The sequence below is a fragment of the Lontra canadensis genome, unplaced genomic scaffold, assembly GCF_010015895.1.
Source record: "Lontra canadensis isolate GAN:19392208 unplaced genomic scaffold, GSC_riverotter_1.0 scaffold118, whole genome shotgun sequence".
In the NCBI taxonomy this organism is placed as follows: domain Eukaryota; kingdom Metazoa; phylum Chordata; class Mammalia; order Carnivora; family Mustelidae; genus Lontra; species Lontra canadensis.
The window spans coordinates 3,052,336-3,074,762 of record NW_022631112.1 but is presented as its reverse complement, the minus strand read 5'-3'; the positions used below and the strand labels follow the sequence as shown (position 1 = coordinate 3,074,762).

The 22,427-nt window shown below is 45.9% G+C and overlaps 1 protein-coding gene across 2 annotated transcripts in view; it reads left to right on the top strand.

Annotated features, from left to right (window-relative positions):
* PAMR1 (peptidase domain containing associated with muscle regeneration 1) overlaps positions 1-22,427 on the top strand; it is a 69,563-nt gene that overhangs the window by 43,685 nt on the left and 3,451 nt on the right. For both annotated transcript variants that reach the window (XM_032841012.1, XM_032841011.1), the window contains 2 exons: positions 16,496-16,708; positions 18,445-18,511. In XM_032841012.1, the coding sequence (XP_032696903.1) occupies positions 16,496-16,708; positions 18,445-18,511 (280 nt within the window). The remainder of the gene's footprint in view (positions 1-16,495; positions 16,709-18,444; positions 18,512-22,427) is intronic.

Genomic DNA, 22,427 nt, shown 5'->3' with positions numbered 1-22,427 from the left:
GATTGCACAATAACTAGAGCTTTGAAAAACAAGGTGAAATTGGAGACAAGTGAAATATCACCAAATAAGCCAAAATGCTTTAAGAAGCTGGGTCAAATCAGGGCAGCGGTAAAGAATGGGGGGTGGCGGCAGGGAGAGAAATTGATCAAAAGTTGTGACTAAAATATTAAGGAGTTGCTTACAAGTCAAACATTGACTTCTTAGCATTGTCATTCCATCCAGAGAACAAAGGAAAACAAAGCAAACATGGGTAATGAAAAAGAATGTAAAATGTGTCATTATGAGCTGATTCATAACCTGAGTCATGAACTGTCTCAAATCACTTCTGGTCTCAGAACACCAGCCTAGATGGACAAGAGAACTCCCTCTAGCCACTTTTTAAACCGTCACTCAAAAACCAAAATTCCCTTAGTGTCTTGTAGTTGTAACTAGGTGAGGGTATTGGTGGTGGATATCTGATCATTTGCTGACATTCATGTGGGGGACCAAATGTTTTATTATTTTTTATAAGATTTAGATTTGTTTTTCCTTCTAGGAAATTCAGAAGGAGTTCCAGCTAACTCAATAAGGGAAGCATCACGAAAATTGGCTGTGGCAGTTTACCTTGTAAACTGTAAACCAAAACCTTAGTGGTTTTCTAGAGTAACCTATTAGCTAGAAAAACAGAAGTGTTGGGGGGGTGATATTTACTTTGTTGTTTTCTTCATGAGGATACCACTGAACTGGAAAAAGATCCCTGGAGGAAATTGCTTCAAAATGAACAAGAAACTCGAGTATTCTGGGATTCTCTAAACTTTAAAAAGCCCAAATTGAACCAGGCATTTGTTTTACAAAATCACTTTAAAAGCACCAAATCAAATATGAATGAGAATTCCATCTTTTATTGAAGCGGTACCAGATCTGATGGGGGGAACTGCTTCATAGATGCTGCCTTAACGGTCTGCCCTCCCGAAGTCTTGTAGGAAGGTGGATGGATGTTCCTTTTAGCAGATAAAGGATTTAGCAGATAAAACAGAGAACACAAGTCACCAGTCCCCATCAGCTTCAAAACTCAAGGCTAGAATTTCACAGTTCCCATACTGTTCACTGTTTCCCAGACACGGTTCTCTCCAGCTGAACAATTGACAAGCTCTGGGCATGTCAGTGTGTCCCATTATCTAGTCCTCTCAAAGGACTTTTCCTCCCCAGGTAAGCTCTGCCTGTCGCTCTTTTCCAAAGAGAATCGCGATTCTCTGTCTCTTGGTTTAAGCTTTTCTCACTCTTTTCTCAGTATATATTTAAGAATGTGAGTGGGACTAGAATAGAAATAGATTTTCTGCTTACTTACAGAAGAAAGATATATGTTTAAAAATAATCAAACAGTCCAGCAATATATCAAGTGAAAAAACACATTATTTCCCTTGACCCATCCTGGTTCCCAGTGGAATCACTGTTATTGTGGTCCTGCTGGACTTTTTTCTATGATGTGCAAACCCAAGTTGTTGATAAATCAGTATCTTAAATCACCGATTCTTTGTTGGGATTTTAGCTCCTATTCTGGCCCTCAGGGGCCTTTGGCAACATCTAGAAACATTGTTGATTGTCCTCATTGCAAGGTGGGGAGGCTACCTCTGGCATCTAGAGGGTGGAGGCCAGCCATGCAGACCCAGACCAGAGAGTTATCTGGCCCAAGAGTCAGCCATGCCCAATTTGAGAAACCAGGTTTCAGACAAAAGTGGATTAAAGTATACAGGCAATTTTTCAACTTGTTGTTTTCGGTCCCTGCCTCAAGGACATTTTCCCCACGCCAGTCCATGTTGGCTTACTTCATTAAAAACAAGTGATTTTCTGAGTATTCCCCTGTAGGGATGTGTATACCATCACATACGCTCATCTAATCCCTTAAGATGGACTTGATCCCATACTTAATTTCTTACTCTAAAGAAAGGAGCGATGAGTATCCTAACACCGATTTCTTGATTCATGTGTTAGAGGTATTTTTGTAAGAGAAATTTCTGGATGTTGAACTGTTAGTTCAAAGGGTCCATAAATTTAAACTCTGAAGAGGAACAGCCGAAATGGTCCCCAAAAGGCTTCACCAGTTTACAAGATGAGCCGTTACAATCACCGGCCCTCAAAATAAGAATCAGAACTCACATTTGAGAGATGAGGGTCTCTTCTTGTCAAGTTGAGAATGGACTTATTTTCAAAGGAAGGTGAATGGGTCTGAGGGAAGGTCTGGTGCCCGGACTCCCTGGAGTAGTAAAGGAGGAGGAAGAAGCGACCTGCACAGGTCTGGCTCATTTGGTCATCAAGAGGCTGACGATCCCCAGTGCGGTCTGTATCGCTGCTACCCCAGATCTCTCCTCCTGGTGTTTCCCAAGGGGGAGCAACCTTCCTCTGCTCCCAGGTGACCTCCTCTGAGAGCAAAAAACAGGGAGTTGGCCCCTCCTCAGCTCTGGGGCCAAGCTAGCCTCCTGCCAGCACCCTCGGTGACCCCAACCTCCCTGGGCCACCGTGTAAGGAACCACGGGTTCCCCCACAAGTTGTTTTTTTTTTTTTTTCCTCCTCTCTGAAGTTTCCTGTTTCTTTGTATGGACACAAGGACAAAATAAGTTCTTGAGTAAATGGTGGGAATCTTGTTTTGTACCAGTGGAAAGCGAGGGATTCATTGCCCCGCTCCAGTTTCCATGTTGCCTTTGTTCCCCTGGCCCAGTTATCAATGCCTGGGCTTTCCCTTGCATCCTAATGAAGGACGATGAAACGGGCTAAATCTTGGGGCACAAAGCTCACACTGCAGGCTCTGACGCGCCTTGAACAAAACAAATCGGCTTCCACCAATTAAAGAACACTGGGGAATCCGGATTCCTTTGGGGTTTGGAGCGTCAGGTTTCCCACTAGCCTGTCCCAAGGACTGGGAAGAAAGAGCCCCAGAGGAGGGGTTCACTTTATACTTTAGCTTCAAAGGGGCAACCGCATTTCTCATCAGAATAAGTGATTAGGAACTTCGGGGTTTTCATGGGAACCGTAACCCTGGCCCAGTGGGAATGCGCCGAGGCCGCCAGTGGGTCAAGATCACCTCTCCTGTTGCAGACGGGAGATGACGGGCTGTGGTGGGATGCGTGCGGATTGTCCTAAGAGCTCTCAGGAGCGGCGTTGTAAACACGAACTGTGTCCTGGCTTTCACACCGTTCCAAGGGCCAGTCTCAGCCTTAATTTACAGAGGACAGGAGCCTCTTTGTCCGTAGTGGGATGGTACGTCCTGGGGTGAAGAGCTAGGGCTCTCTGGGCAGAGAGACCTGGGTTTGACTCTCAGCCTGATGTTTACCAGCCAGATGACCTGAGCAGCCCGTTTCCCTCCAGCGGGCCTCAGTTTCCCCATTTATAAAGTTCAGAAAGATAATACCACATATTTCTCAGAGCGTGTGTGGGGAACGGAATGAAATAATCCTTACATGTAAGGCGCTGAGTTGAGTCCCAGGAGCCATTACTTTTCTTTTTGGAGTACAGTTGACACACAATGCTTCATTAGTGTCAGGTGTAGGACGTAGTGACTCAGTTTCTCTCTAGGTTATGCTAGGCTCCCTGCTACTGTAGCTGCCCTCTGTGACCGTATCACTGGCTGTATTCTGTGCCTTTCATCCCTGTGATTTACCCGTTTCCTACCTGGGAGCCTGGGTCTCCCACGCCCCTTCGCCATTTAGCCCATCCCCCGCCTCCTTCCCTCTGGCCACCACCCCTTTGTTCTCTATGTTTATAGGTCCGTTTCTGCCCCCCCCTTTTTAAGCTTTTATTTATTTATTTGACAGACAGAGATCACAAGTAGGCAGAGAGGCAGGCAGAGAGAGAGGAGGAAGCAGGCTCCCTGCTGAGCAGAGAGCCCGATGTGGGGCTCAATTCCAGGACTCTGGGATCATGACCTGTTTTGTTAGTCATTTGTTTTGCTTTTCAGATTGCACATCTGAATGAAACCTCGTGGTATTGGTCTTTCTTGGTCTTATTTCACTTTGCATACTATCCTCTTTCGCCTCCCTTGCTATGGCCATTGAAAGTTTGGCAGAAAGTAGGGGATTCTCCAGATAAGGGGTTGGGGGAACAACACCAGTTCCTACAGACTAGATGATTATGACACACTTTTCTTGGGGTTCCTGGGTTTAGGAAAATTCTCCTCTCAACTTTCTCAGTTTCCTCTGTAAACTGCATTTTGCAGGTCATTGCTGGATACTAAGTCTTGCTTACCATGGCACTTGGGTACAGGCAGGAAGGATCTGATTTTAACAGGCAAGTAGACACTGCCAATGTCATTGTCATGAGGAATCGTAGATCCCAGGAGAAGACACCCCCACTGGGCATGATGTTAGGGGAGCCTTTGTAACCAGGGCAGCCCAGAGATGGGGCTATAAGAAATGATGAAGGAGTAATGCCTGTGAGGGACTGGATTTGGACACTCCATGGTGGGTTGCCCAAGCATCATGTTATCTGGTTGGCCTCCCTTTTTCTCATGGGGTTTTTCAGAAGTCCCTCATTTAACATGGGGTGGATTATATGTCTGTCTCCTGATGGTCATGTAGGAAACTGGTGCTCCAGACTATCCCTGAGATGTTTGATTAGAGGGACATGGCAACAAAGAGAATGAGCAGACTGGCTTGAGATGGCATGAGAGGTAGAGAGATAATCCCATAGAAGAGTCCTGGGGAATCCGTAGCTGTTACCAAGTACTTGATAGTCCAGAGGCTTCAGAAATTGGAGGAGCCCCAAGAAGACTATGAGCTAATGGACAGCTACGTTTTCATATGCCTCCTTACACCCAAGCCTCCCCTCTACTTCCCTCCCTATCACGGAAATGAATCTCTGACATTCTTCGTGGTGTATTTAGAGGGAGGCAATCTCATTTAGGTTAAGATTTGAAAAGCAAGAGCTATTACTGAATACAGCAGAGGCTGCCTTTATACAGGTATCAAGGCATTTGTTTGCTTGATAATTCAGGGGACGCGTTGCCTTTTGGTTTGGGTCATTCCTTGCTGGGTGAGCCTGAGTCTGCCTCGATGAAGTCACATTTTAGCATTAACCCTGATGGGCTCCACGGGCCTTGAGCCTCTTAACAAAGCATTGCTATACCCCATTCTGGGATGCTTGGTGCTTGGTATAGGACGGGTGCGTTTGGCGAGTCAGCAATCCTTTTCATTATGGACACCATCCCAGCAGATAATAAGAGGACCTGGGATGCTGCACTGTGAAATTTCCAGCCTGACTTCTCCACGGGCTCGGGATGGAGCACCCCTCAGACTGGCAAGGCCCAGACCCACATCGTTTTATTAAGAATTTCCTTCCACTTGCCTGCCCCTGACAGGGCCCTCTTGGCTTTTGCTTTGGCAGCTGAGGTCAACGAGGCGGGACCTAACGCCGGAGGCAGATTTTATTTTGGTTCTGGGTGAAGAGGTAATCCATTAGAGCAGGGGTGGGCTGGCTGCCACGGAGGGGAGAAGCTGGAGGGTGCAGAGAGTGGGAGAACGTGACAGCAAAGCAGAACGAACTTCTGCTGGGGACAAACATCCCTGCCTTCCCGGATCGTGAGATGGACACCAGCCCCTTGACAGAAGCTAGAGGGCCCCCCGCTTTTCTCTAAAAGCTCCTGCCTCCTGGGGAGTTCACCACCTTCTGTCACCCTGCTTCGGAAGAGGAAACCTTCCTCTCTACAAAACAGAAGACATGTCTGCTGGCATCCAGGTACTGAAAACAACAACAGTAGTTTCTACCGTCTCTGTTCCCAGTGGAGGCCAGGCTGTGTGCTTTCTGTGACATTGTCTCATTTCATCGTTTCAGCATCCCTACAGGGTAGGTACTGTGACCCCCGCCACTTGACAGATCCATCTAGCCAAACAGTGTTGAGTGTCTGGTAGGCACGAGGCCGTGGGGAAATAAGGCAGGGCTATACAGCATATTTTTTTCCTTCTATTTGGCAGAAACATAAAACAACTCCAGTCTCAGCCTTTCTCAAGGGCAGAGGAGAGGTCACGTACCACATGGTTCTTGGCCACACCTTCCTCTAGGAAAGCCTTGGTGGTGATGATGGTGGTGATGAGCATGACTAAGAGGGCAAAGTCTCTCGGCACTCAGATGGGCTCAGCAGCCCATTGTCTCCATCCCCAAGGCTAAACAGAACACGATTGCCTCGTTCAAGCTGATTTCCATGATTTCCATGCTGCGAAGTTCTTTTATTTTGAAAAGCTGACTATAAACAGTGCAGGGGGACATTTCCTCTAGTAGTTTAGCATTATTATCCACCTCCCACCTCATCCCCAGTAGCTGACTCAGAAACCTGAGATTAGGGGAAGACTGTCACCGGCCCGGCCCACTAGGGGAGGGCAGCTAAGTTTCTACCCAAATACGTAGGTTACTCACTAACTCCACCAGATGAGGATGTCAGGTTGATTTTGAACACAAGTAAAACGGCCAGTACTTTCTAAACATTTTTCAAAGTTGACCTGTCTCTTAGACACAGGCAGTGTCTGCTGTCTTAGTAAATAGGCCATCCAAACACCGGAAAAGTGGTGTCCGAAAGACATAGTGTACCAGGGGCCAAGGACAATACTGATTAAGATCAAATAGCTAAATATGAGCCTCGGCCTTCAAATTGCCACCAGGTGAAGAAAGAGCAGTGTGTGCCACGCAAGCTAATTTCGCATGGATACGGTCTCATTCGCACCCACAGGGGGCTGGGTAGCATCAGGGGACAGCGTTCCATGCGCTGGAAAGAGATAAAAAGGGTTTGTGGTGGGGACTCCTATTGGTGTCATTATGCCTGGTGGGGGAGACCTTTGTGGAGGTGAAAGATAATGGGTTTGGCCCAAAGGCACTACACTCAAATATAAGCTGAACAGGAGAAGTGAGGAAGAGAGGGGGTCCACCCAGGGCTTGTCTCTGGGTGTTGCTCTCATGTTCATTCAGGTTTCTAGAATGAACAAAGCCCCAGTCAGAAAGTTAATGCCTTTTCCAAACAGAATGGAAATTCTGTCACAAACTGGTTCCTTGATTTTGGTGACCTGTGAGAATGGGTGTTTACCAGAGTGTGTTAGGAATTGAGACCAACATGTCCCCATCGCCCAGCCCCCAAGACCAGCTAGGTAAGGGGTCACAAATTGTGTTGACTTTGGATCTGTTTCCTTTGCCAAAATTCTCAGATAATCTTTCAGCTCTTATTAAAAAGACAAAGTAGCACCCTGGTTTAGTTTTTTTTTTTTTTTTTTAATCGGGGGGCTGTCTGGCTTCCACAAGTATTTCCTTCCTATGCATATCCAGAAAAGAAATGTACGTTTTTTGATGTGCAGTTTTGTAAATGACATCAAACCATTTCTGAAGACAAGAAGAGTATGAGTAATAGTAATTACAAGGAATCAAAATGATTTAGAAGCAGGGCAAGAACGAGCGAAAGAGAATATTCACACGAGGGTGTGAAATGGTGTTTCCATGTTTTCATCCAGTGAAATGATCGGCCTTGGCTGTCTCTGATTCTGAATTTTCTGGCAGCAAAGGCAAACAGAGAAATGCCTTAGATGGTGTGGCTCTCATTGTATATTAAGTGAAAGTGAACACAAGTTCAGCAGGAGATGCAAATATGACCCATTTTATTACAACCCCTATTCCTTCCTTTCTCCTTATCTGAAGACGCATGGGTGCTGGGGAAATGTTTTCCACTTCTGTCTTGTAAATAACAAATGTAATCTCTTTTTATACCAAATATTTCTAAAGGCTAGATCCTTCCACCTTCTGCTGCTCCTGAAAAAATAAAGGTAGCTGGGCTTTATTACACTTGTACCATTAACATGTATGCTGCCCCGCTGGCTTCCAACCCCATACGCCTGTACTCTGCTTCAGGATTTTCTTGGGCTCCCAAAGCCCACTGGCTCATGTATGTGGGCAGACAGGAGGTGCTGAGGAATTAATGTCAATCCCATCATCCTTCCACAAATGATTGATTGCATTTGGTAGGTAATAGCTCCTACCCCTTGATCCTTGGGTAGGATAAGTCGGAGGCAGATTCCACTGTGTCTTTACTAGTTTCCCAATGGCATTGACCCTCCGTGGCCCTCCGTGGTAACTTTCTTGATAATGTGAATTTCCCTGTCTCACTACTGTTTGTCCTTCCTGGGATTCCCACCTAAACAAACTACTTGCATTCAAATTTCTGTCTCACAGCCTGCTTCTGGGGGAACTCAGCTTAAAGTACCTCCCAGAAATATCTCTTTGAGGGGCTGACTTCATAGAGGGCTGGTACTCAGGTCAGCTAGATCAGCATTTGGTTGTTTCTTTACAGTATTAGGTAAGCCTTGGAGCAGGGCTGAATAACATATATTTGGATTGCGTTGTCTGAAGGACGCTCAAAATAGGATTGTATTGTTGATTTTAGAAGATCCAGTGTTAGACCCGAGAATCGAAATCTTGCTCTTTCTTTCATGAGCACTCTCTCTCTCTCAGTCTCTCTCTCTCTTTCTCTCTCTCTCTGTGTCACACACACACATACACACACACACACAAGTGTGTGTGCCTAAGAACCGGCCCAGCTCTTTATTGGGTGGAGTGGCGGAAGTGAGTGGAGACTCCAGTGGTGTTTGTGAAGACAAGCCCATAATATTTCCTGAAGGACTTGTAATCTTCTGAAGGAGTTGAGCAAACTCTGCCGCCTAGCATTTTTCAGACACGGGTTAGAAAGTGTGTGGTCCCAACCTGAGGAAATATTCCTGGCCCTTCACTAATGGTTTCATCTTTCATAGTCATGCCCTTGATCAGCTGCGATAATGAAGGGGATGGGGAGGTGGGTCCACTTCCTAAATTAGGGATAAAGAGCGTGGACTTCCTTTTGTCATAGTCGGTATAATTGACTGATCAGAGAGCACAAAAAAGTGGAGTTATTTGTGTGTACCGAAGAACCGCGTTTCCTAGAAATGTCTCCACATTATCTTGACATACTCTCAGATGTCTCCATCATCATCATGTCCATTCCCTGTAGACCTTCTGGACCTGCTCAGCTCGCCTACCTTCTATCCAGTATTAATCTTAGTGTACCCGCCAGGGGAGAGAAAGATGTAACTTTTCTTGCTTTATGTCATTTTCGATCCAAGTCTAAGATCCATAATTCAGACTTGTGAGAAGTTCAGTCTGTTGTTGTTGGGGCCTCCTCTGTACCTTCGGGTTGTAAAACCATTGCTGGTTTTACCCAGACAGCACCGAATCTTCACCTGGTGGATTCTGGGTCCGCGCTGGTTAGCCTGGAGAAGCCTGGTATCACAGAGCGCCTGATCCCTGCTGGGGTGGGGTGGGGCTGGCCGGCAGCCAGAGCACTGTGGAGGCTGCAGGCTCTTCTGATGAGATCTGATCTCTTTAGATGCCCCAGCAATCATCCTTGTCAGGATCTGCCAGGAGCTGAAAGGCATGCAGAGCTTCATGCCCGGGACTGAGAAGACCGCTCCTCTGGTGTCTTATCACCCTGCCCCCCCCACCCACCACCAGGAGTGCCACCATGGGGAGGCCCAAGGGGCTCTGAAGCCCAGGGCTAAGAAAATAGCACTGTCCTTGCTTAGTTTGTTCCTCAGGCCAGTCACTGAACCAAGCATTTGGGCCCAAATGGTTTCTGAAAGGAGGTTCAAGATCAACCAGTGAGGGAGTTGGGGAAGCAAGATGGGAAAGAGGAGGAAACCAAGCAAGAGTGATTTCGACTCAACTCCCAGACTCAGTCCAATCCGGGGTAGGGTGCTGGGGAGTGTAAATGATGCCTTGAGGAACAGGAGTTGAGCTATTTATACACCTTTCTGTCGTCATCTATGGGCAACCCTGGGGTGGGTATGAGGGGATGAACATCTTCGCATCTTTCAGCTCTTCATATAGGCAAGGTGGTTCCCATGCCCAAGGGCAGTCTTCGAAGGTGGCAGGTGCCAGGTTCATGTGTAGAAGCTGACCTGGGGAAAGGATATGGATGGGGCACCAATAGCTTTCACTATAAGGGCCGTCTCGAAGCCCCCAGGTATCTTTCAGTAAAGTGGCATCACAGTGAACCACCTCATCTTGTCACCTTGAGAAAAAAAGAAGACAGCTAGAGAGTCGTTTTTTAAATGTTTATTGGAAACAAGAATGCACCCCCCAAGTACTATTTCTGTTCATGAGAGGGCGTGTAAAGGCTTGCGAAGCTTAATGTGTTGATGTCCCAAGGCTGGGTCCTGAAAGGACCAGAGCAATGTGCTATTATTATTAACCCTGGAATATTTTACTTAGCAAAGCAGCAGCTGGGTTCTCCTTCAGGCCAGGGGTGCAGCTCCTTAACATACCCACTTGGCTTTGTGTGAAAACGTCCATCCTGCTGGGGAGAAAGGAAGCATGAAGCCCTTGAAAAATCAGATAGAAAGGAATCAAGGATCTGTTTAATGGGGGGACACAAAGTATTCTAAAAAGAGAACCCACAGGGGGAATAGAGAGTTTTTGAAATCTAACCCTGGGGGGCAGGCTTTGATGAGATGCAGGTGGTCTGAGGACCCAGCAGGTCAGCATCTAAACTGGGAGAGTTGGGGTGCCTGGGTGACTCAATGGGTTAAGCCTCTGTCTTCGGCTCAGGTCATGATCTCAGGGTCCTGGGATCGAGCCCCACATTGGGCTCTCTGCTTGGTGGGGAGCCTGCTTCCCCCCAACCCCCCGCCTGCCTGTGATCTCTGTCAAATAAATAAATAAAATAAAAAAAAACCCAAAAAACAAAAAACAAACAAACAAACAAACAAAAAAAACAGGAGAGAAAGAGATGTGCAGAGGATGTCTTAGAATACTGTTTAAAAGCATCCTTGGAGAGTGCACAGCTTTGGCAAGTACGGGAAATAAATGAGAGGGAAGAGGAATGATGCCTGGTGAGGTTTGATACAAGAATACAATTTTAAGGCTTCATTTTGCAGGATTAAGAGAGATGAGTGTTCAGAGACTGTGGCTGATACTCGGCAGTCTAAGTCAGCACCCTGAGTCCAGGTCTGGAAGCCCATCATGCATAGACATTACCAAGAGGCCAGAAAAGAGAGTGGAATATTTGATTTATTTGATTTATTTAATTGATTGATTGGTTGATTGATTTTTAAACTATAGAAATTTATTTTCTCACAGTTCTGGAGGCTGAAAGTCTGAGATCAGGGTGCCAGCATGGTTAGTTTCTGGTGAGAACTCTCCTCTTCTTCTTCTTTTTTTTTTTAAATTTCTTTTCAGTGTTCCAGAATTCATTATTTGTTTTATATCCAAATAGACCCAATAATAGCACTTTAGATTTCCTTGTGGGTTTTTCTTTAAGGTGTATGAATTTGGGGAATTGATTTTTTTTAAGGCTTATTTATTTTTATTTTAGAGAGAGAGAGAGTATGAGCTGGGGTAGGGAGGCGGGCAGAGGGAGAAGGAAAGAGGATCCTCAAGCTGACTTAGTGAGGAACCCGGCACAGGGCTCAATCCAGGACCCGGAGATCATGACCTGAGCCGAAATGAAGAGTCAGACACCTAACACTGAGCCACCCAGGCACTCCAAGGAATTGATTTTTTTTTAAGATTTGATTTATTTGACAGAGAGAGAGAGAGAGCACAAGTAGGCAGGCAGGCAGAGAAAGAGAGGGAAGCAGGCTCCCCGCTGAGCAGAGAGCCTGACTTGGGGCTCCATCCCAGGACCCTGAGATCACGACCCGAGCCAAAGGGAGAGGCTCAGCCCTCTGAGCCACCCAGGTGCCCTGAGGAATTGATTTTTCAAAGAAGTTGGGTGCTTTGTAAATAAAGGCAAACAGGGGTAAAGGAGACTACGTGTTATGTAAATTATTCCTCAAAACCAGCTCAGCCTGCTGAGTGTTATTATCCTGTTTTACCGACCAGAAAAGCAAGGTTTGGAGAATTATGTAATTTTCCCATGCTCTGTTTCATGGGAGAACCAGAACCAGAATGAATGCATTTTACCCTTTACCCCTTCCATCTACTAACAAGTATTTATTGAAGACCTACTGTGTACTTACTCTGGACACTGGGAACCAAATAATTATTTGAACCTGTGTCTTCTGATCCTGGCAGCCGTTCTTTGTCCCCCAGAGTCTAGTGAAAGAGCTCATTCCCATCAGAGCTGGAGAGAAGTTGGATTACTCTATGATGATGGTAATGAGATGCCCACAGTGTGGAGGGTACGGGAACGTCAAAAACCGTGCATAGCAGACTGAAGGCTAGGTTTATGGGCTGAGCAGGGAGGACCCAAACCATTTTGACTGCTACTTTAAAAATTGAAAATAACGAACAACCACAAAAATAACAAACAACAAAATTTTATGGTTACATGTTCTGATTATCAAACAGAGGGAAAAAAGTATAAAGAGGCAAAAATCATTTTGACGTTACAAGCTGGAGATAATGACTATAATTATCTCAAAGTATGTTTCTCTCCGTCCATTTTTCTCCCAGCTTTGGCAGCTTAACATTTTTTTCTCTGATTTTGGCTTTTAGCAGTTTTGGGTAATAGGTTTCTGTGCGGTTTTCTTCACATTTCCCTGTCTTGGGATCTGTAGGTGGATGTCTTTTATCAGTTGGAGGGACTTTTTCTGCTGGTTTTACTCCATTCCTTTTTCCTGGAATGTCAGGTACATGCTTTTATTAACCTTCTCACTGTTTCTTTACATTTTCCTGTACATTTTCCACTTTTTAAACTCTTGGGCTTCATTCTGAATTCTTTCTTGTAAGTTATGTATCCGCCTATTAATATGCATGAGCTGTATGTGAGTTGCCGTTCTACTTACCCACTGAGCTTTACATTTCTGCCATTGTCACGTTGCAATTCTAGATTGCTCCTTTGGTTAGTTTCTAAGGTTTCCAGTGTTATACTGAAGTTCTCAGTTTTCTGTTTTATTTCCTTGAGCATGCTCAGCATATTTATTTTCAAGTAGTGTCTGACAACGATAGCATCTGAATCCTTCCTAAATCTCTTTCTCTTGCCTGTGTTTCTCTTAAATTTTAGCCACGTTGTTTTTTTTTTTTTTTAAGATTTTGTTTCTAAGTAATCTCTACACTTAATGTGGGCCTAGAATTTAGAATCCTGAGCTCAGAATCCCATGCCCTTGTGACTGAGCCGGCCACGTGCCCCAGCCGCATAGCCTTACCTTCCATTGGACCCCAACTCGGAAGCATCATTCGGCACTAGGAAGCAATAACTCAAAATCAAATAACAGTTCTCCATTCTAAGATCTCATTAAGTTTAAGGTGCACTGTTGGTTTAATCATAGCTTCTCTGAGAGTTGGAAGTAAAGACGTGCTGCATGAAATGTACACACGTGACCTGATTTCAGACATGTCTCATTATAAAAGAGTAGGCATCTAAGAATTCTAGAAACAGGGCAAAATTCCCCAGCCTTGGGCAGACTTGTTTATACATCCTGACTCAGTTTCTCTTTAACTTTCTTTTTAAGGCCTCATCAGGGAGAAAGACAGATAACCTGAATTGTCCTAAGGCTTTGTTACCTCCAAAGGCTTGTAAACTCTCCAGCGTTCCTGATGGTTAAACCCATATTAAACGCAGTTAGCAATAGGATCCTCAAGAATTCTGCACTTAGGAAACATAGGGCAGGAGCCTGGAGGACCATAGAGTCCTTACTTCCAAAAGAAGGAAAGCCCATCTCTCAGGCTCACAGTAGAAGGGATTGCTTACCTTCTGCTGAGGCCAGCGTGGCTGGAGTGTAGTTTATTCTCTTTCAGTATTTCAGGACTGGCCTTGAGTATCACCTGAATTTTTCTTAGCCATGAGCTCTGGCAAATAAAACTCAAAATGGAGGAGGAACTCAGCTTGCATTGCACAGAGCATAGCTCTTTGTGAGGTTAACTGACCACAGAGTCTAGCCCTGCCTGGGCCAGGCAGCAGGCAGGGGCTGTGGCCAAGGGAAGCCTGCAGCCCCAGGGCCAGCAGACGGCCACTTCTCAGTGGCAGCTGATTATTGCCATGTGGCCATACAGACCCAGGGTTGCCATATCTGAATTTTTTCAGAAGCCAGTAATACAGATTTTTATGTGCAATCTCCTGGTTTTGATGTTGGCAGTGAATTCCATTTTCTAAAACTTGCAGGTATGACACACCATGTTTCTGAGATGGTTGCAGCTGTGGGCTCCTGCTGCTTGTTTTTTGGGCTACGTGTTTAGTATTCAGTGAGCCTCTGCCTAAGAAGGTAGTCCAGGGGCACCTGGGTGGCTCTGTCGGTTAAGCAACTGATTCTTGGTTTTGCCACAGGCTGTGATCTCAGGGTCATGAGATTGAGCCTCATGTGTAGGGCTCCATGCTTAGCATGGAGTCTGCTTGAGATTCTCTCTCTCCCTCTCCCTCTGCTCTTCCCACTCATGTGCTTGTTCTCTCTCTCTCTCTCTAAAATAAATAAATAAAACCTGTTTTCAAAAAAGAAGGTAGTCCCATCACTGAAGCAATATGGAATGCTTTCTCCTTTCTCTGCCTCTTCCCCTCCACCACATCATAGAGACTTTTTTGGAGTACTGGGCTTTCTCTGTGCACTTGAAATTTCAAAAAGTACATTGCCCTCCCTAGGCCATGTTGGTATTTTGGAAGACTCCCTTAGTGAAGTCCATTTTTTACAATTAAAATGGGGTTCTGGAGTTTTCTCCCACCATGGAAACTGCTCATACTAAGTAGCCCCAAAGCACACAGGATATCATTGAAATCCTCTGCCACATGGTCTGTGGATAATCATAGAGTAGACAAACCAGTAATTTGGTTAATATCAGCAACCTTGCTAAGTTGCCCATGGGGAAATTTACTAATTTTTAGTTCTCAAATATTTTAGAAATGTTATATGGACGGAGATTCTTTTCTTGCCTGGAGGCAAGCACACACATTGCTTAAAAGGTAACGGGGCAGTTATGGGAAGAAAAGCATGTCAGAAGCACGATCACATTGCTTGGGGACTGTTTCACAGGGATGAGACTTTATCTTAGAAGAAATGATTAAAAAGAGACCAGGGAGCCTGATAGCAATTGGTACCCAAACCTAGTAATTAATGACTGAATTCCTCAGGGGTCCTACTCTGTGTCCTTAGGGCATAATAGTCACCATTGTGCCATAATCCATTTGAGAAAAATATGTTATCCGATGGAATCTTTTTTATAAAGATTTTATTTATTTATTTGACAGAGAGAGATCACAAGTAGGTAGAGAGGCAAGCAGAGGGGCGGGGGGGAAGCAGGCTCCCTACTGAGCAGAAAGCTGGATGTGGGGCTCGATCCCAGGACCCTGGGATCTTGACCTGAGCTGAAGGCAGAGGCTTAACCCACTGAGCCACCCAGGTGCCCTATGTGAGGGAATCTTTCCAGGATTTGTCTAGTATCCTGTTCAGTGCTCAGAATAGCAGGTGTTGCCTCTTCTACTTTGTGTGACTGTCCAACCTGAGTTAGAGAATAGAAATGCCTTTGGGGGGCACCTGGGTGGCTCAGTTGGTTAAGCGCCCGAATCTTGATTTCAGCTCAGGTCATGATCTCAGGGTCATGGGATCGAGCCCTGGATCAGGCTCCATGCTCAGCATGGCGTCTGCTTGAACTTCCCCTCTCCTGCCCATCCCTGCACTCTCATGTCTCTCTCTCAAATCTTTTTTTCTTTTAAAAAATAAATGTCTTTGTAATGAATATTGTTAAACGTTTAGAGGGAAAGTGTGTGTACTTGGAGATCAGGGGAACTTCGTATCTCTGAATTTCTATCATCTGGGTTTTTTTTTTTTAAAGATTTTACTTATTTATTTGACAGAGAGACACAGTGAGAGAGGGAACACAAGCAGGGGGAGTGGCAGAGGGAGGGGGAGAATCAGGCTTCCTGCAGAGCAGGGAGCCTGATGCAGGGCCCGATCCCAGGACCTGGGATCATGACCTGAGCCGAAGGCAGATGCCTAACGACTGAGCCACACGGACGCCCCTCTATCATCTGGTATTTTTGAACTATACATTTCAGCACACTTGTGTCCCTGAAGATGAAACATAAAATCTAAATTCATTTCGTCTATGCAGCCTTGTCTCTAGTAAATTCTGCTTTCTGGGTACAACACAAATAGGAAACTGAGGACTCTAGTTTAATTGCCCCAGCTTTAGGGAATGAAGGAGATAATACAATGACACTGGAAAACGATCATCCCTGTGTACTGATTGTAAAATCTAGGCGCGATGTTTCTGCTGTCCAGGCCTGCCCAGCTCCCACAGCTCCAGAAAGAAATGAACAAGACCACAGGAGAGTTAGTTGTGTCAAATTTATTTATATGGGGAATGAAATACTTCTTGATTTAAGAATAGATCGTTAAAACAAGGGGAGGACATGTCTAACACATACATTTTCTGTTACGAGTTTTGTCTTGCTGATTCCTCTGGGCACCATGGCTGCCAGGCTCCACATCACTGCATTTTTAATTCAGTGAAACATGAAAAGATCCGGTTCTAAAATGGAATGCTTCACACTTTTAATAGTTATTTCTCTCCCTTTTATTTTCTCTTTTAGTCCTTGAAGAAAGTAACTGCTCAGACCCCGGGGGTCCAGTTAATGGGTACAAGAAGGTAACAGGAGGCCCTGGACTTATCAATGGGCACTATGCCAAAGTTGGCACAGTCGTGTCCTTCTTTTGTAATAACTCGTACGTTCTTAGTGGCAATGAGAAGAGAACTTGCCAGCAGAATGGAGAGTGGTCAGGGAAACAGCCCATCTGCATAAAAGGTAACGAACGAGTATTTGTGACATAGATGGAGTTGTTGGACCTCTTGGAAGCTCCCTACATGTGTGTGAGCCCCTGAAAAAAATGCCATTCCCTCTTAGGTTCTCACTGGAACCATCTATGACTCCTAGGTGGGAAGCCATCCCTGAAAACATATGCTTCTCTTTTGGACCTCCAGAAGACCTGCTTCTCCTAATCACAGCTTCTCACTGTGATCAAGAAGAGTTAGAAAATTACCAGAGCAGTTTAGAAAAGATGACAGGGCTGGGTTTTATCTACGTAAACCCAAGGTCAAAATCGAGGCCATCAGTGGGGTCCAAAATAGCTACATTTATCTACTCTCTATGAAATAGGAAGTTGGCGCAGGAAATAAAAGAACAAAACAGGCACACTATCCCTGCCAGCCTGCGTGGTGGGAGGTTTAAGATGTTAACATAAAGAAAAACATCTTACTAAGATGGCAAGACCTCCAGCATTCAAGGCAGAGTTAGAGGAAATGAATGAGCAGTGTGTGTTGAGAGAAAGAGATGATCACTATTGCTTGAAATAGGGACAGTTGTATGTGGCCCAGTGGGGGCCAAGCCAATCTGGGAGGTGGGGAAGCGTTCACAAGAGGTGCAGAGCAGCTGGGACTATGTTCCTGTCACAGAAGACAAAGGAAAATAAAAGGTATAGGCAGAAGTGAAAGGATCATGGTAAACTCAAAGTAGGGCCAACAGGGATTCCGGGAAGTAGATTGAAAAGGTTGGTTTGGGACCAGAAAACATGGAACGTTGTATATAGAACCTTCAAACTTACCCCTTGGCGGTGGGGATGCATAGTTTCTTACTGAACCAGGTCAACAGCCCCTGTATTTTGGGGGCAGGTCACAATTATCTGGCTGTTTCCTAGGAAGAAAAGCATGTCCTTGGCCTAGATTATCCAGATAATTGCCTTAATCCTCCACTTTCCCTTCTGGGTGTTTGTCAACAACCCAAGTCATGGGAAAAGAAATGAAAGAGGAAGGTTTGTGAAAGGAATAAATCACTTTAGACTTTAGCCAGAAGCGACCTTCCTCCTCACCAACACAGACTCCGATTCTTGATTTCATTAAGTATGGAAACGGTGTTTCATATGTCCTTGGAGATTTTTGTCAACTCTTCTCTTACAAATTAATAACAACCAAAGTTCTCTAGTTTGCTAATTAGACGAATGTTGGCCGCTTGATTGGGAAAGTGAAGAAAGAGACACTTCAGCAAAATTAAGCCTGGGCTTTGAGGTGCCCTCAAATGATCATTAGGAGCCTCTATTTCAGAGGAAGGAACTAGAGGAATCAGCTACCCAAGACTACCCAAGATGACGCTGCCATCTGGTCTTAAATGGGAGTCTTGTAGTTCCCTGTGTTGGGCTCTATTTTAGAACCTTCACTTTTGACTGTGACTCCACCTTCCATCCCTTCCATCAAGTTCACCGATGCCATTTGTGGGAACAGATAGTCCCACAGCCAAGGTTTCACGTCACCCAGGTGGAGTGGCTTTTCAGAAGTGCGTCCCCCATGGGTGTTGTTCAGAGGGGGTTGTCAATTTTGACAAAAGGCAGTGAGCTCTTTTGCTAGGGAGCTTTCCACACCCGCTGGCATACCTCCCCTCTGAGACCTCTGGGGGTGTCCAGAAAGGGCGGTCAGGGATGAATCTGAACTGAATGAACGTGAGCCTTTAATATGGCAAAAGCTGATGCCCTCTTGTCTCCTTCATTCTAGCCTGCCGAGAACCAAAGATCTCAGACCTGGTGAGACGCAGAGTTCTTCCCATGCAGGTTCAGTCAAGGTGAGGTCAAAACACCTGAGCTCTGGCTCCAGGGCAAACGCCTTGAGTGTGTCCCCTCCCGCCCCTTTTCCCCCACTTGTGTTTGGCCAAAGACAGTCCGAGGTTTCTTAGGGACACTCAGCGCTGACTGCCCATGAAAGAATAGGGCTTGTTAGAGGGAGGCTGATGAGCCAGCTGCCTTTGGCCAAGAGGTAGCAACTGCTGGAACCTGGACACGGTTCACGGGATCGTGGGAAAGTAGGTGGCTGGTGGGACTCGAGACCTGAAGATGATCCTTGAGGAACGGGGTTTTAACACTTGAGTCTTCCTGAAATTGCTCTGTGTTTACTAGGGCAGCTTCTAGGGAGATGGCCTTCCTGCCCTGTGCAACCAGCTCTGGCTCAGGAAGATGTTGGTGGTAATCAGGCAGGTCGCTGGCCCCCAGGAACTAGAGACAAATGACCACCCCTGATGAGGGAGGAGAGCCCTCAGATATGCCTGCCCAGACTTCCTCCTGGGAAGACAGAGGTGGGGACCACTGCGGGGGCAGAGAATCGGCCCAGTTCTATGTCTTCTCTCCTCATTTTGTGGAAGAAACTATTCTCACCTCATCTCCTACTATTCTCTTCCTCACCCTCTACTCTGGCCCCACAGGCGGCCCAACTTGTCCCCTCCCGTTCCCCCCACAGCGCTGCTTCAGAGCCTTGGCCCTTCTGTCCAGACCCCACTTCCGCTGCATGTCCGGGAGGTTTAAAGCCTCGCTCTGTCTGCTCCCTGCTCGGTGTCTACCTGGCAGAGAGACCTTTTCTGACCGTCCTTTGGAAAACAAGAACCACCCCCAAATGTTGTAGTACCGGTTAATGTTTTCTCCTTTTACACTTCGTATAAAAAAGCCATCATCAACCTCAGAGAATCGACCAATAAAAAGAAGGACAGTAATCCCACCCGGATGCTGACTGCAGAGCTGTCTTCTGGGCTCTCGTATTTGGTGAGCCTTAGGTCTCAGATTCACTCTCAGCCCTACCTGTCGTCTTACCTACGGGTTTTTTTTGTTGTTCAATTTCTATCTCCACCTAACCCCACCAAAATAAGTGTGTAAAAGTTATAAGTGCAGGAACGTTTTCTGTTTTGTTCATGTTCAAGTTCTGGGGCCAAGAGCAATGCTTGCTGCAGAGGAGTCACCCCCCAAAAAAAACACAACCACCCCAAACAGTGAATGAATGAATGAATGAATGGGTTTGACAAATAATGGCTCGAGACCAGATTTGGGCTCTCTTAAGCTCTGTATCTAGTATTCTTTGGCAAGTTCCTGATCTTGCTAAGCCTTTAGTCTCCTCTTTTGAAAACTAAGGGCAATCCCGATAACACCCATCTCTGGGGATTGCTGTAGGGATTAGATGCGGCAGGCGGAGCGAGGAAGCACTTACTGTGTGTTCGCTACATGCCCGTTCCTCCTCTGAGTGCCTTGCAACTGTTTGTTCATTTAATCTTTCCTGCAACCTCTGAGGTAGGTTTTACTATTATTGCCATTTCCTGGTAGGGTTTCTTACCAATTTTAGTACAGATGGGTAAAGTGAGGCTTGGAGAAACTCATTAACTCGCCCAGATCACATTGCGGACTGTAGATCCAGGATGCGAATCCGGGATCTTCATAGTGTTCAGGGTCTTAGGCACTAAGCTGCTGCCCAGCCCGATGGAAAGGCTTCAGCAGAACACTCGCACAAGTGAACAGCTGTGAGTAGCAGCTTTTGCTTTCAGGAATGGTCACAATGAATCCCAGTGATTAGAACCGACCCCAGCCAAGTGACCTGAAATACTCCTAAAGCAGGATATCCATCAATCTCTTACCTTTCCCTTGGATATTTCCTTCTATCTCTGTCTTTCCCATTTCAGGCAGGACATTTCCTTGGGAACAGTGACAGTGGAATACAAATTCCATCTTTTTCTGATCTTTATAATTTGCTTGGAGCTGGACTCCTCACTAAGTGGGATGAACCTGTTCTTTCCAACAACACATCTTGTAGAGGAGCCCCTGGACTACTAAAAGACCACGGCACTTTGCATTTTTTTAAAAAAATTTTTTAAATTTATTTTCAGCGTAACAGTATTCATTGTTTTTGCACCACACCCAGTGCTCCATGCAATCCGTGCCCTCTCTAGTACCCACCACCTGGTTCCCCCAACCTCCCACCCCCCGCCCCTTCAAACCCCTCAGATTGTTTTTCAGAGTCCATAGTCTCTCATGGTTCACCTCCCCTTCCAATTTCCCTCAACTCCCTTCTCCTCTCCATCTCCCCATGTCCTCCATGCTATTTGTTATGCTCCACAAGTAAGTGAAACCATATGATAATTGACTCTCTCTGCTTGACTTATTTCACTCAGCATAATCTCTTCCAGTCCCGTCCATGTTGCTACAAAAGTTGGGTATTCATCCTTTCTGATGGAGGCGTAATACTCCATAGTGTATATGGACCACATCTTCCTTATCCATTCATCCGTTGAAGGGCATCTTGGTTCCACAGTTTGGCGACCGTTGCCATTGCTGCTATAAACATTGGGGTACAGATGGCCCTTCTTTTCACTACATCTGTATCTTTGGGGTAAATACCCAGTAGTGCAATTGCAGGGTCATAGGGAAGCTCTATTTTTAATTTCTTGAGGAATCTCCACACTGTTCTCCAACGTGGAATTTTTAAAGCAATTGTAATGGGAGGCTAGGTGACAAGGAGCCAGGTGGCTCACATGGATGAAAAAGCAAGCCTATAACTTGGTTTTAAGGATCTTTCTGGAAGACAGGCTGCTGGAATGTGGATATACCTATCTTCAGCAGCCTGGTCACCCAAGGACCACAAAAGGCAGTGTAGTCTTTCAACAGATGGACCAAAAGATGAGCTAGCTGGTTTGCCAGTTCGGAAGCTCCTTGAACCGCAGACCTTGTTATAAACACAAGCTAAAGATTCATTGAATGAAATCAATGTGGATGGAACGTTTGCTCTGAGGGAAGCACTGAACAGACTCATCAAATAGATTTCTTACGATGATATCAGATGGCACAGTAGAGACACCAGGTTGTGAATCCTATTTGCTGAGTGCTGCCTTGAGGACCATCTTAGCTTCCTGTGTGCCCATCTCTAGTCCCGCTTCCCCCTCTGGGCTTCCTTTCCCCATTCATTAAACAGAGATGAACACATTGTTTCCTAGAGGAATTCTAACTTCTCAGTTAGTGGTCGTTAGGCGCTGATATAAAATGAACGCAGGCTGTCCAAGGGGTGTACGTCTCCCCCAAGAATCCCGGAGGGGTCTCTGGGGGCTTCAGCTTCCAGTGCTCATTTGAAAGGCCTTTTCACATTTACACACAATGCTCTGAATTTCTGCCAATCGGCGCGCTCTGAGAAAGCCCTAATCTCTGAGGTGTACTAATTACAGACGCTGATTGCTAAATCAAGCTACTGTATCCACACAGTTTAGCTCAAGTCAATTCGTGATATTGCTCCATTATGATAATGTCTGGAGAAAAAAAGACTCCCGGCTTCTGATGAATTTCCTTTCCTGTTTAAATCACAGTTAATTTTTCTCTGTGTGCCTGTATCGCCTACCCTGGGACAGCAGCCCTTATGCCGGATAGTATTCCCTGGTTAAAATCCTAGACAGCTGGAAGCATGCCAGAAATGGAAATAGAGGCACGGAATGAAGGTGGAGGGGTGCGAGAGAATTTACTCGGTGGTAGAGGGGAATTGTGTGTGCGCATGCACCTGAGAGAGAGAGAGAGAGAGAGAGAGAGAGGTGGCCAGGACGGGGAGTTGGGGGTGGAGGCAGGAGGTATAGAGATCCGCAGAGGAGAGATAGCCATATTTTTTTCTGCCATGATCAGATGTCAGCCTGGGGCTTGGCACGTACACTACAGGGCCACGGTGACCGTCTCTTGCGCTGCTCTCTC